Here is a 12212-nt window from a genome sequence, read left to right as displayed (position 1 = left end):
TAGCTGCACCTGTATTTAAAGATACTTTTGATGGTAAGTGCATCTATATATAATGGCAGATAACTGCGTTAAAATACAAGTCAGGGAAGATTTTTGTGGAAAAAACATACGCTATTTGTATATGCACTGTTATTTTCACCAGTTTTGGATCTGTGATTCTTTTCATTTGTCAGATACTTGAATTTTCTTTCTTAATATGTAGACTTGATAGTTTTAATAGAATTAAACTTTTGATTCTTAAGTGTCTGCACTTAAGTTAAAACGCAAAAGAGTATTATAACTAATTTTGTAATACAATTTAGATTTGTACTTTTTCCATTTAAAGTAGTCCAGTTAGAGGAGAATGTTGGTATACTGTATGAGTAAATTAATGTAGCAGTTTGTAAGTAAACATTGGGACTTCATTGAATGTTTTGCCAGCTGTTCCTTGGTATATGTGACTTAGTACAGGTTCTAAAACTCTTTATTCAGCTTTAATTATTATTATTTTTTAACAGGTGTCACATAACAACTCTTTTTGAAAATGACCGTCATTTTTCTCACCTGTCTACACTAGAAAGAGAAATGGCTTTTCGCACGGAAATGGTTAGATTATATTTCAATAAACAGTGATTGGAAATTTTCTGTCTGTAACCTTGTGATTGTGGGCTTTCCAAAATTTCTTAATACCTTCTAGATAAGTAAATATGTTGATATCTTTCAACTGACATGCATTACGCTTTTACATGCAGAGCATTTATGTGTTTTGCAGCTGTCAATGTGAATATATCTTTTCACAGTTCATTTAAAATATAATTTAAAAATAGGATTCCAGAGGATCTAAAATACAAAACCACAAGAACCTTGTAGCATACTTTCAATTATAGTCTTGTTTTGCAGCTTTAAATTTTTTTTTGTAAAATTAATAAATGTTTGCATACACATACACCTTTTGGCTGCTTTTATTTTGAGAGTTGTTAAATACTATGTTTATGCATAGTTACTAGCCCAAATGAGAGATTTCCAGGTGGAAAACACTATGAAACAAGGTGGAAGGAAACCCACATTGCTTGTTTCAGTGGCACTAATAGAAGAGATTTGAAAAACAATAGTCATCTTGAATCAGTTTGTCTTATTTGTTACATTATAAAATTTGATTTAAAAATGAAGCTTGTATATGGCAGTTCCTGAAGCAGAAGTTACCCCTTTAATCGTAAATAATGATTCTGCTCTTCTGTAGGGTCTTTATTATTCCTACTTCAAGATCATTATTGAGGCACCATCATTTTGGAATGGAGTATGGGCAATTATGAATGACAGACTAACTGAATATCCTTTAGTGATTAACACCTTACAAAGGTTCAATCTTTACCCAGAGGTGAGCTATGTTTTAAAAATAATACCTTCTGATAAATCTTTGATTTCTTTAGATTTGACTGCAAATTTGTAAGAAATGTTACTCTGGAAAACGTGGTTGTAAAGATATAGTGACTAATGAAGTGTTGCTTAAATACCTTATTTTAGTTCCAGATTTTAAATGAGAAAGTTACTTCATACTTTGTGATCAATTCTCAGACTTCAAGTATGTCCAATCAAATGCGAATACTCTCTAGATCTTAGTATTTCACGCCCTGTAGTTGCAATCCAGTTCTATACTTCTTGTCATCTTCTGTTATTTTCACTGAAAGCAAGCTTACTTGCTGACATTGTGTACTTCAGGAAATATGACATATGAAGTATCAGTAGTATGTGACAGTAAAGTCTGCAGTGACTTTTGGCTTGCATTTTGTGTGGGACAATGTACTGACAAATCATCACAGTTCACTGTTGCCCTAAAATCTATGAATGGTAATAGTTTACTTACATGTTGCAGAAGAAATTCTGCTGTAGAAGATTGATTGCTGTTGTTTTGTATGTACTTGATGTTAGAATTGTTACCTGGATAGATTACATTCCTACTCTGCTTTTTTTCCACTAAAGAACCCGTATCTTTAAGTACAGGAATGTTTGGTTTTCTCTCTTTATGGTTTTGCCAGTGTGTCTCAAACATATTACAAAGGGAATACTCCTTTGGTTAATACTCCTTTCTGTGACTCGTGTCAGCAACAGCTTATTTTTTTTGAGAACCAAGGACTCATCATGGCTGTAATTGTTGGGTACTAGTATTCATACTCGTTCTGCTCTCAGAGCAGAGCTGCTTCCAGGAACTATATGTGTAAGAGTTCTCAGCGTGAATGTATTTATGCAGTTTGTATGTAGTAGTTTAATTTGCTGCTTAATTCCTTGCTCTGGCAGAACTAAATATTATAGATGAGTGCTTTTTGTTACCCTCTCATTGGTTTTCTTTGAGGGGTTTTTTGGAGGTTTTGTTTTGTTTTTTTAAACTCCAAAGTGATTGCAGTTCAGTTCTAGAAATGCAGCATTAGTAACATGTACCTTATTTGAATACTATAAAGTTATTTTCTTTAGCTGAGAAAGTTTTATTGACTTCAGCTATAGTCTGACTTAAAAAAACCAAAGGTAACTAGTCAAGTGAACTTGCTATAAGAGAATCATCAGTATCACCATAAAAGATGATTTCATCATCCAGTTTACTTAGTCAAAACAGGAGCAATCGGATATAGTGGCTGACACTCTGTAAGAACATTAGGTAGATTACTGTGCAAAATGTGTAGGCTTGTCTGTTCATTCAGAGTTTTCTAGGATCTTACTGGCTTATAGAACTTGGTGGTAAGGTATGAATTTATTCATCTTTTCTGTGCCTGTGTGGGCATGCAAAGCAAATAGTCTTCTCTGCTCCTTTCAATCATTTATTGCTTGTTGTCTAGCCTTACTGTAAATAGTTTTTTTAAAAAGTGTATTTCTTGAGTGCTCTCTTTTTCCACATAACTACATCTATAAAACTGTCAATAGGTGCACCTTGACATTTGAAGTATATTCTCCAAATTTATATAATTTTACTTATGATTATAATGGGGCTGGGTGGTGGGAAGATGCTTGTAGATTTCTTTGTTGGCAGTGAAATTTTTCCTTCTGATATTCAGTATCCAGACATTGTTTCTGAAAGTGTTTCATTTCCTGTTTCATATTTCAGAATCTTTCCAGCTCTTTCAGCCCAATAGTAGCATTAAAGTTGAATTTTAATAAAATTTTTGTTTGTTTAATGGATTTCAAAATTAATTGCATCAAAAATAGCCTTGAAATCCAGTTACTAAACAGGATATTAAACCCATTAAGTAACACAATTCACCTGCATGTACAGCTGGTACTAGCCATGAAAACTTCAAAAGAAGGTTAAAAACAAGTAAAGTGAGTCCGTAGCAATCACTACATCGTCTGTGTAAATTATAAATATAAGCAGTGTAAAGTGTAAAAAAAAAAAAAAAAAAAAAAAAAAAAAAAAAAAAAAAAATCCGTGAAAAGCAATAAGTCAGTCTTTGTAGTTGTACATTATTATAGTCCAAATAAAGTCTTGATTTTCCAGGTATTTGCTGCATAGTGAGGTTGTTCCAGATTCCTGTTCCAGTCAGGTTGTGGTTGTGTTGTTTTTTCATCTCTGATCACTGATGCAAAATGGCAGAGAGATGATGTGTTAATTTCTGTGGCGGAGAGATAATGTGTTAAGTTTACTCTCTGGCTGTTCATCATTACAGAACAGTTGATATTTCTGTGTGTGCCAGTGATGATGAAAATTTGAGTTGGAGTGATGTGTTGCATAGTTGGCATTAAAGTGCTTACTTAAAGGCATCTAGTAAAAACTTTTCTACATGTTCGTTTACAGCAAAGGACTGGCCCAGCCTACAGAGATCTCCTGAGTCTGAGCACCAGTCTTTTGTTTTGCAAGTTTGGGATTTATGCCCTCATCTGATACAGGACAGTAGAAATTCAAAAAATGACATTGTGTTCTAATTGGCCTAGCAGTTTTGTACTACTGATTTGCTTCCATTTTTATGCCCATGTTAACTGTTTCATGTAAAGTAGCTTTTGGCAAAAAATGTTTGTTTTACATGAAGTACCTAACCTGGTACCTTTTTAGAGAGTATTCATGTGTGGTAACATCTGCAGCAGACGCAAGCACTTCTGACATAAAAAGGTTAAGTTGATAAATCAATAAAATTTTTTGGTGCAACATTCGTTCAATAAGAGCTGGTAATGTCAACCTCAGGGCTGGTGATACAGATATGCATATGCTAGACAGGTATTTCTAAGCTGCTGTATGCATTCTGTTGGCAGTGTACAAACCACATTCAGGTGATAAGAGGAAAGGTTTGGATTTGGTTCTCCAGTCCTGGTTTTGCCTGTCTGGAGATGGGACAAGTGTCTGGTTCATGTATGCACACATGTGCAGTCAGAAGTGCCAGAGCACAGATGTTCGGAAAGCCTCAAGGAATTCAGGATAGTGTACATTGCAGGACAGACTGTTGAGGCAGGGAGTCTTGGTCTAGAAAGATGTAGTGTATTTTAAGTATTTAAGTTTACATTGTGAGAGTGTAAAGGCCATAATGAAGTAAGCCATGATGATTGGAGCCCTGGTATTAAAAATTAATGAATTATGGAATTGCAGAACAGTCGAGGTTGGAAGGGATGTCTGAAGATCATCTAGTCTCAACACTCAACTCAAAGCAGGGTGAAGTAGAGCAGGTTGCTCACGACCATCTCTGGTTTTGTTTTGAATTATCTCAACCTCTGGGCAACCTGTTCCAGTGTTTGACCATGCTCAAAGTAAAAGTTTTTTCCTATGTCTAAGTGGAATTTCCTGTATTTTAATATGTACTTATCATCTCTTGTCTTATCAACCGAAAGGAGAGTCATATTTACTCTGTCCTTCTTGTCTTGGGCAGCCCAGAACTGGACTCGGCACTGGAGGTATGGTCTTAGCAGTGCTGAGTAGAGGGGAACGATCATGTCTCTTGTCCCGGTGACATACACTCAAGGATACATTTGGCTTTCTTTGCAACAAGGGCTTATTGTTAGCTCAAGTCCCACTTGTCCACCAGGACTCATGGGTCTTTTTCTGCAAAACTGCTTTCTAGCTGCTCAACTCCAGTCTGTACTGGTGCATGGTGTTGTTCTTCCCTGGTGCAGGACTTTGGATTTCCCTTTCGTGAGATTCCTGTTGGCCCATTTCTCTAGCTTGTTGAGGTCCCTCCGAATGGCAATACAAGCATCAACCACTCCTTCCAATTTTGTTTCATGTGCAAACTTGATGATGTGAGGATGTTCTCTTGTGCCATCATCTATTTTTAATGAAGGCATAGAACAGAATTGGCACCAGATTAAAAAAAAATCCACAGCTGTCCCCTCATCTACCAAGATAGTCATCTCGGAAGGTTATAAAGTTGGGCAGGTATGATTTCCCCTTTGTAAATCCGTGCTGACTGCTTCCAGTAACTTTTTTGTCCTTAGTATGTTTGGAAGTTGTTTCCAGGAGGATTTACTCCATCACGTTCTCAGAGATCGAGGTGTAATCCCCTGTGTTTCCTTCTTGCCCTTGAAGATAGAAGTGACATGAAGAGTTTTATTAATTGTGTGAGGAAAGAAAAGAGAGAATCATCCTTCTTGTACATGTTTTCTGTGACACAGGGCTGAGACAGCTAATACTGCAGCAGTGAAACGTATTTTCAATTTGGGAACCCCTGGGTTATAAATTTTAAAGCAGCTCAACTGGAATGGCCACACTACTCATTTAGGAACTCTGTAAAGCCATTTATATCCTGACATAATAGCTCGGTAATGTTTAACTGGTGACTTTGCTGTGAGATGAGTTGTCATTTTTCTGTGTGTAAAATACTGATGTTTTTTGTCTCGGGTGTTGAGATTTAGTTTGGTTGTTGTTATAAGATCGTACAACCTTTCATGGAAAATGGGAATGCTGTCTTACATTGCATCTGGAAGCCCTTTCTAATGCATGCCTAAATTTAACCTACCAAAGTTTATCTGAGTAAAAACCCTAAAGATTTGGTCCATTAATATTCTTGCCAGGTGGAAAAAGAAATCAATTGGTTTTAATGGATTTAATTTGGCTAACTGTCCTCTGTCAACAAAATTTGGGATTTTAATATCTGTTAAACAAATATAGTTAAATGGTGAACCTTCCAGACAATGCTGAAATATATAATTTTTTTCAAATATTGCATGCATGAAATTATTTCTGTTCCAAAGCAGGCATAACTGTAGTCTATTAATGAACACTTGGTCTGTGTTGGATGCCTTTAGGAAATTATGGTCAAAAATGCTAAGTAGTTGAGATAAATTCTGAATTTAAAAAAAATCCTGCATGAGGGCCAGTTGTCATGAGAGGTTACCTTGGGCACTGAGCTAATCTGAAGTTCCTTTTCAGAAACTTAAAATCCTGTTTTCCACCTAGGTGGTCCTTGCCAGCTGGTACCGCATGTATACTGCTGTTATGGATTTCTTTGGTGTACCAACAAAGACATGCTGGACTGTAAACAGAGGAAAAGGGCTTAGTCCTGTTGAAAGTTGCGAGGGTGAGTTGTGTTTTATTCTAGTTTCTTCCTGGAAGCATGTAACTGTGGCTTTATGTATTTCAGCAGTAATAAGTATTCTTGTGTCTTTATCATTGACATGCTTTCATTTGGCTAAGCCTGTGTTTTTGGCAGGTTCACAACATAAGTGAGAAGCATGAAAAAAGATGCTTTTAAGAACACCACGGGTGAGAAGGTGGGCTTTGCTTGTTAGATAGCTCCTCCTACCTAGGTCAGATTCCTATACTGCATGCACTTCACAGTTGTAGTCTAAGCCTTCATGATGTTGGACTGTTATAAAAAATAAGATGTCCTAAATGTAATTGGAGGCCCCTGTACATCTATTAAATTTTTGTAGCTTCTGTAGAATCCCCAATACGTTCCAAGTTCTTACATTTCAAAAAGCCTCTATATTTCCTCCCCTAACTGCAACTTGAGGAATGGGGAGGAAGGGGAAAAAGGTAACCACAAGGCTCCCTTCTGGAGGAATCTTGTGTAGTAATTCTGCTGGGAAGAATCCTCTTCCTCTTGTGACCTACTATTCAGTGTAAGAATTTCAATCTTACACTTTGATTTTGATACCAAAGCTTGGACGCTGCCACTTCTTGGTTTTTTTTCTCCACATTTAAAGAATTGGCTTGTCAAGTAAGTATTACGCCATAAAAGTACCTTGCCGAGAAATGTTTTTGGTATGTTCTGTAGTCGGTTAAGGCCGAATGATAGTTGGTAACTTGTGAAGTTGTTTCATTTTATCATTTAAAATGTCTTTGTGTGGTTACAACTTAGTATTTTTCCTTTGTACAAAGGCTGTGAGAACTTTCTTCACAGCTTGAATGATTCACTTTCTCAAATTTTGTCAGAAGCAATAAACAGTGAATAAATGTATAACTTTTCCTGTTTTCTGTAAAAACAAAACCAAACCAACAAAAACACCAACTATTGAGACTACCATGTTTGGTGAGCATATCATAATCTTACTTTAGAGAATTGCCTTGCTGTATTTTCAGCAATGATGAATAATAATTTCTGCATATGAAACGATGAAGTTTTGCTACCTTTTCTATAATCAATAAAGCTTTTTATGCTGTACTGCTGAAATTATTAGAGCAAGGAGGGTTTAAAGAAATAGTGGGAAAGAGAATAACAACAGAAATGTGAACACAGAAGTGTGTTTGAATGAATAAATTGAAAGACTTGTATTATTGGAAAATCTCTTGGCTCCTAATGAAACAAAGCAAGCAAAGAGCATTGTGTGTGATATGTTTAAAAATGGATTTATTCCTGAAAGAGGTGGGAAGTGAGAGTATAGGAAGTACAAACCTGTTCTAAAAAGCGCTATGGAGTCTAAACGTAGTCTGTAGAGAATATTCTTAGTGATGCTTATGCCTTCTATACATTGCAGGTTTTTTCCTCACAGTTAATACTTCTCTCTTGGCTTGTTCTGTTGCTGGCTGTCCCAATGCTGTGTCCCCCCATCCTCTTTTTTTTTTTTTTTTTTTTCCTTCTTACAGAAGTGTAGTCTTCAGACTGAATCTCAACAATAATCTTGGTGACGTTAACTTTTTTTTTGTTCTTGCTCTCTGTAGATATAGTAAGGTAGTATGCTGTGTGCTGTATTATACTGATTGTATGGTGGTTTATAAGCAATATGATCTTTCTTCTATATTTGACAACATATGTTAACTGTTTGTTTGTTAGGGTTGGGAGACCCTGCTTCATTTTATGTTGCTGTGATTTTTCTTTTGAATGGATTAATGATGTCACTGTTCTTCATATACGGTACATACCTCAGGTAAGGCAGTTGAGACTGGACTTTTTAGTTGGTACTAGCTGTCAGTTTTTATACTACATTTGAAAAAGTGAATACTAAAATACCTTTGTGGGATATTGCTTATTTGTTTGTACAGTAGTAGTGCTTTTTATTACATATACATTGCCACCAAAAAATTACTGGGACAGAGAAGCTTGTAGCTTTAAATAAATGGTGATGCCAGAAAAAGTTGTGGAAAATTTCAGTGAAGTGGTATCTCATTGATACCGCTGGGTTGTGGATAAAACTAAATATTATGCAGGTTTTAAACAGCTTTTGACACGTGTGTGCTCTTAAAATTATTAGTGTAACTTGTCATTCAAACTTTGTTTAAAAATAATATACTTTTAACCAAGATCAGAGTTGCACAATGCTTGCCACAAGTCATCTTGCATTTCTTTCAATTTTAATTTAACTGAGAAAGCAAAGTATTTTTTTAAGATAATGCATTCTTTGAGAGACATGTACACACTTCCCTTTTTCTATGAATTTCTGTTTTCAGTATCTGTTCTTAAATTTCAGGAACTATAATACATTTTCATACAAAAACAGACTCCACATTCAGCAGAAAAACAGAAGTGGAAATATTTATCTGCTTACCTCTATTTTCATTCGTTGGTTTTGCAAAAAGGCAGAAGGCTGCTACATTTCCCTCTGAGAGATGTGATTGTTTTTCCCCCTCCTTCCCTGGCTTCACTGTCTTTTGTTCTCTTCCTGCTTTCTCTGAAGTGTGTGCTGATAGCTCAAACAAAGAATAGTGCAGGGCAGGAGCTGACAGTGAAAAAGAGGAAGTTGCCTAATGCAACTATTAAGTGTTTGGGCGTAAAGCATATACGTTTGTATTCCTTAACATAGGAAATTAGTGTCTCATGTTTTGAGGAAGTAGATAAACTTTGAATATTTGTATCATTAACTTGTCATTTTTCTCTTAAGGGAGGCATATGGAAACACAAATTTTACATATTAACATCATTGAAACATCAGTAAGGTCTTAATTTCTCAGTACTTTCCTTAGACCTGGGATGTCTTGAATGTAAATAACTATCAAGTATTGATAGTAATTCAGTTTTTAATATAAATGACCTGCAATGTAGGTAGTCAAGATGACTAGAATATAAAATGCAGTTCTTTCAAAGCATAAGCCACTAGCTGTCTGGGATTGTGAAAAGTAACAAGTCACTACGAAGATTCCCGCAGGTAGGATTTTGATGTTATTTATTCATTCTGAGGAATATTCATAGTTGGATATCAGATCTAGATGACTGCTTAGTCATTATGGTTGTTCAAAGTTCCCTCTTAGTGAGAGCAAGCCAGAATAATTAGGATTTTCCATGAGGTGTGAAAAATAAAAGAACTGAATCTGGAACAATGCATTTCTACTACACTTAATCTTAAAGAGAAGCAACTAAGCTGGTGAGGGATCTGCAGAACAAGTCTTATGAGGAGCGGCTGAGGGAACTGGGGTTGTTTAGTCTGTAGGTAGTCAACATGACTAGAATATAAAATGCAGTTCAAGGCGTAAGCCACTAGCTATCTGGGGTTATGAAATACCCCTCTGGAGGGGGCATGGGAGCCCTCCCGTGCCCTTTTGACATCCAAAATGCAGCAGATAAAGCTGGCTGTGGCCCATAAGTGCTTATCGGGGAGGTTTTGCCTGCAGGCAGTGGGGCGGCACGTGTTCCTCTTCATTTGGTTTTACTTTTCTCCTTTCCTTTTTCTCCTTCTTTATGTTGAGGTGGATGTTGGTCCCTTCTTCCAAGTAACATAGCGATAAAACAAGAGGAAATGGCCTCAAGTTGCGCTGGGGGAGGTTTAGATTGGATGTTAGGAAAAATTTCTTTACTGAGAGAGTGGTTGAACATTGGAACAGGCTGCCCAGGGAGGTAGTGGAGTCACCATCGCTGGAGATACTAAAAAAATGCATAGACGTGGTGCTTCGGGACATGGTTTGGTGAGCATGGTGGTGTTGGGTTAGCAGTTGGACTTGATGATCTTAAAGGTCTTTTCCAACCTTAATGATTCTGTGATTATGAATTGGTGTAAGTATCCTTCATAAAAGTGATTTTTAAAATTTTTTTTTTCCTGCTATGCCTTTTGAAAGGCTTTTTCATAGCCTGACTCATTTGATGGTGGACCATCCTCTAATATTCTGTAACTTTTCGTTCCTGAATTTGTTAGCAATAACCATCTTAAGCTTACATAATTGTTTTTTCTAGTTTTTTTGTCTCTATGTTCATAGAATGTGTAATCTTTTTATTTCAGCCTCTATTTGTTTTTAGTCTCTTTGCAACTTTGACTAGCAATGAAAGTTGATAGCACTCTTAGCATTATTTTTCAAGCTAGCATGTGTTCTCACATCTGTGCTCACTGCTTGTTCAGAGAGTTAAGCGAGCAGAAAGCTAGTTGCTTTTGTAGGATTAGGTTTTTTGTTGTAGGACTAGTTTTTACTGTTTAGCTTCCTTAACCAATTTCCCCACAAGTTTAGATTACCAAACATAGTATGTCCCTGCTGTAGCACTCTGTGTATGGCCTCTGGTTATGCAAAGGCACTTGGGAATCTTCTTGTACGATGCAAGTTAGTCTCAAGTTCTAGAGCATTCTCTGTTAACTGAAGAAATATGGTGAGAACTCATGCCATTTTTAATTTTTTTTTTTAATGGACAAAGGAATGTCATTTGGATGATAAGTACTTTATGCAATTGTAAGGTTCTGCCTCCCCCCAACCTTCTCTGTCTCTCTACTCTTGTCGTCAAGGGACAGAATACTTGAGCTGGTTGTCAAATAATTTGTTTTGAAGAACTACCAGTAAATTTCCAATATCTCCTGACAGTACTTTTTCAGTATTTTGTTTCTTGCATGTTAATCAACAATGAATTATTGCATCTCCTCAGATTACTTTCTTTAAGCTTCAGCTTATTGTACACAGAGAGTCAAAAGAGTAGTTCTTCCATTATTCCAGAGATGACTTTACCAGGCAAAGTGTAACTGTTCAGGCCATCTGCAGTTCTTTTAAAAATTACTAATTCTTTATTAAATTTAGATTATTCTATATTAGACATGGAGGAAGTAGGTTCCAACTTAAGGGCTTTTAAAAAAAACTGGTTTGTGCTTGTACTTCACCAGTTGTATCATGGTATGGCAGTTTCAGTGGAAAGAGTTATCCTTTATCTATTGGTATAGAAGGCTTAACTACTGTATCTCCTACATGATAGCATTGCACTGTGAGAATATAACCAATCTAAGTCAATACTGTACGTAACCCTCTGTGAAACACGCTCTGTTCCCTTTGTTTTCTGGAAAAGGTACTGTCATGGTACATTTCACTATTCTGTTCCACAGAGCGATCTTTTCTCATGTGGTAAAATAGCCATGCCTTTTAGACGCTGATAGCTCTAAACAATTCATAATGCAATTAAGACCTTGTATTGGGTTTGTGTGGCAAGGTTTTGGGGGGCTGCAGTGGTGGCTTCTGTGAGAAGCTGCTAGGCGCTTGCCCTGTGTCTGACAGAGCCAATGCCAGCCGGCTCCAAGATGGCCTCACTGCTGGCCAAAGCCAAGCCCATCAGTGACAGTGGTAGCGCCTCTGGGATAATATATTTAAGAAGGGTGGGGGGGAAAGGGGCACAGCAATTGCAGCTGGAGAGAGGAGTGAGAACATGTGAGAGAAAGAAATCTGCAGACACCCAGGTCAGTGAAGAAGGAGGGGCAAGAGGTGCTCCAGGTGCTGGAGCAGAGATTCCCCTGCAGCCTGTGATGAAGACCATGGTGAGGCAGCCTGCCCCCCTGCAGCACGTGGAAGACCTCACACTGGAGCAGGTGGATGCCCAGAAGAGGCTGTGGCCCTGTGGGAAACTCATGCTGGAACAGGCTTCTTGGCAGGACATGCAGAGAGAGGAGCCCAGGCTGGAGCATGTTTGCTGGCAGGACGTGTGATCCCG

At 37.1% G+C, this 12212-nt stretch overlaps 1 protein-coding gene across 1 annotated transcript in view; it reads left to right on the top strand.

The window, feature by feature from the left end:
- Nucleotides 1–497: 497 nt before the first annotated feature.
- The window catches only part of DPY19L1 (dpy-19-like 1 (C. elegans)), a gene marked incomplete at its 5' end in the record, with an annotated part of 48684 nt that continues 36969 nt past the window's right edge, over nucleotides 498–12212 (top strand). The window contains 4 exons of the mRNA XM_010291748.1: nucleotides 498–585; nucleotides 1220–1357; nucleotides 6347–6467; nucleotides 8163–8256. Of these exons, the coding sequence (XP_010290050.1) occupies nucleotides 498–585; nucleotides 1220–1357; nucleotides 6347–6467; nucleotides 8163–8256 (441 nt within the window). The remainder of the gene's footprint in view (nucleotides 586–1219; nucleotides 1358–6346; nucleotides 6468–8162; nucleotides 8257–12212) is intronic.

This window comes from Phaethon lepturus, unplaced genomic scaffold (genome assembly GCF_000687285.1).
Source record: "Phaethon lepturus isolate BGI_N335 unplaced genomic scaffold, ASM68728v1 scaffold7350, whole genome shotgun sequence".
In the NCBI taxonomy this organism is placed as follows: Eukaryota; Metazoa; Chordata; class Aves; order Phaethontiformes; family Phaethontidae; genus Phaethon; species Phaethon lepturus.
Note: the sequence above shows the minus strand (reverse complement) of the source record. Positions and strands in the feature narration are given on the sequence as shown.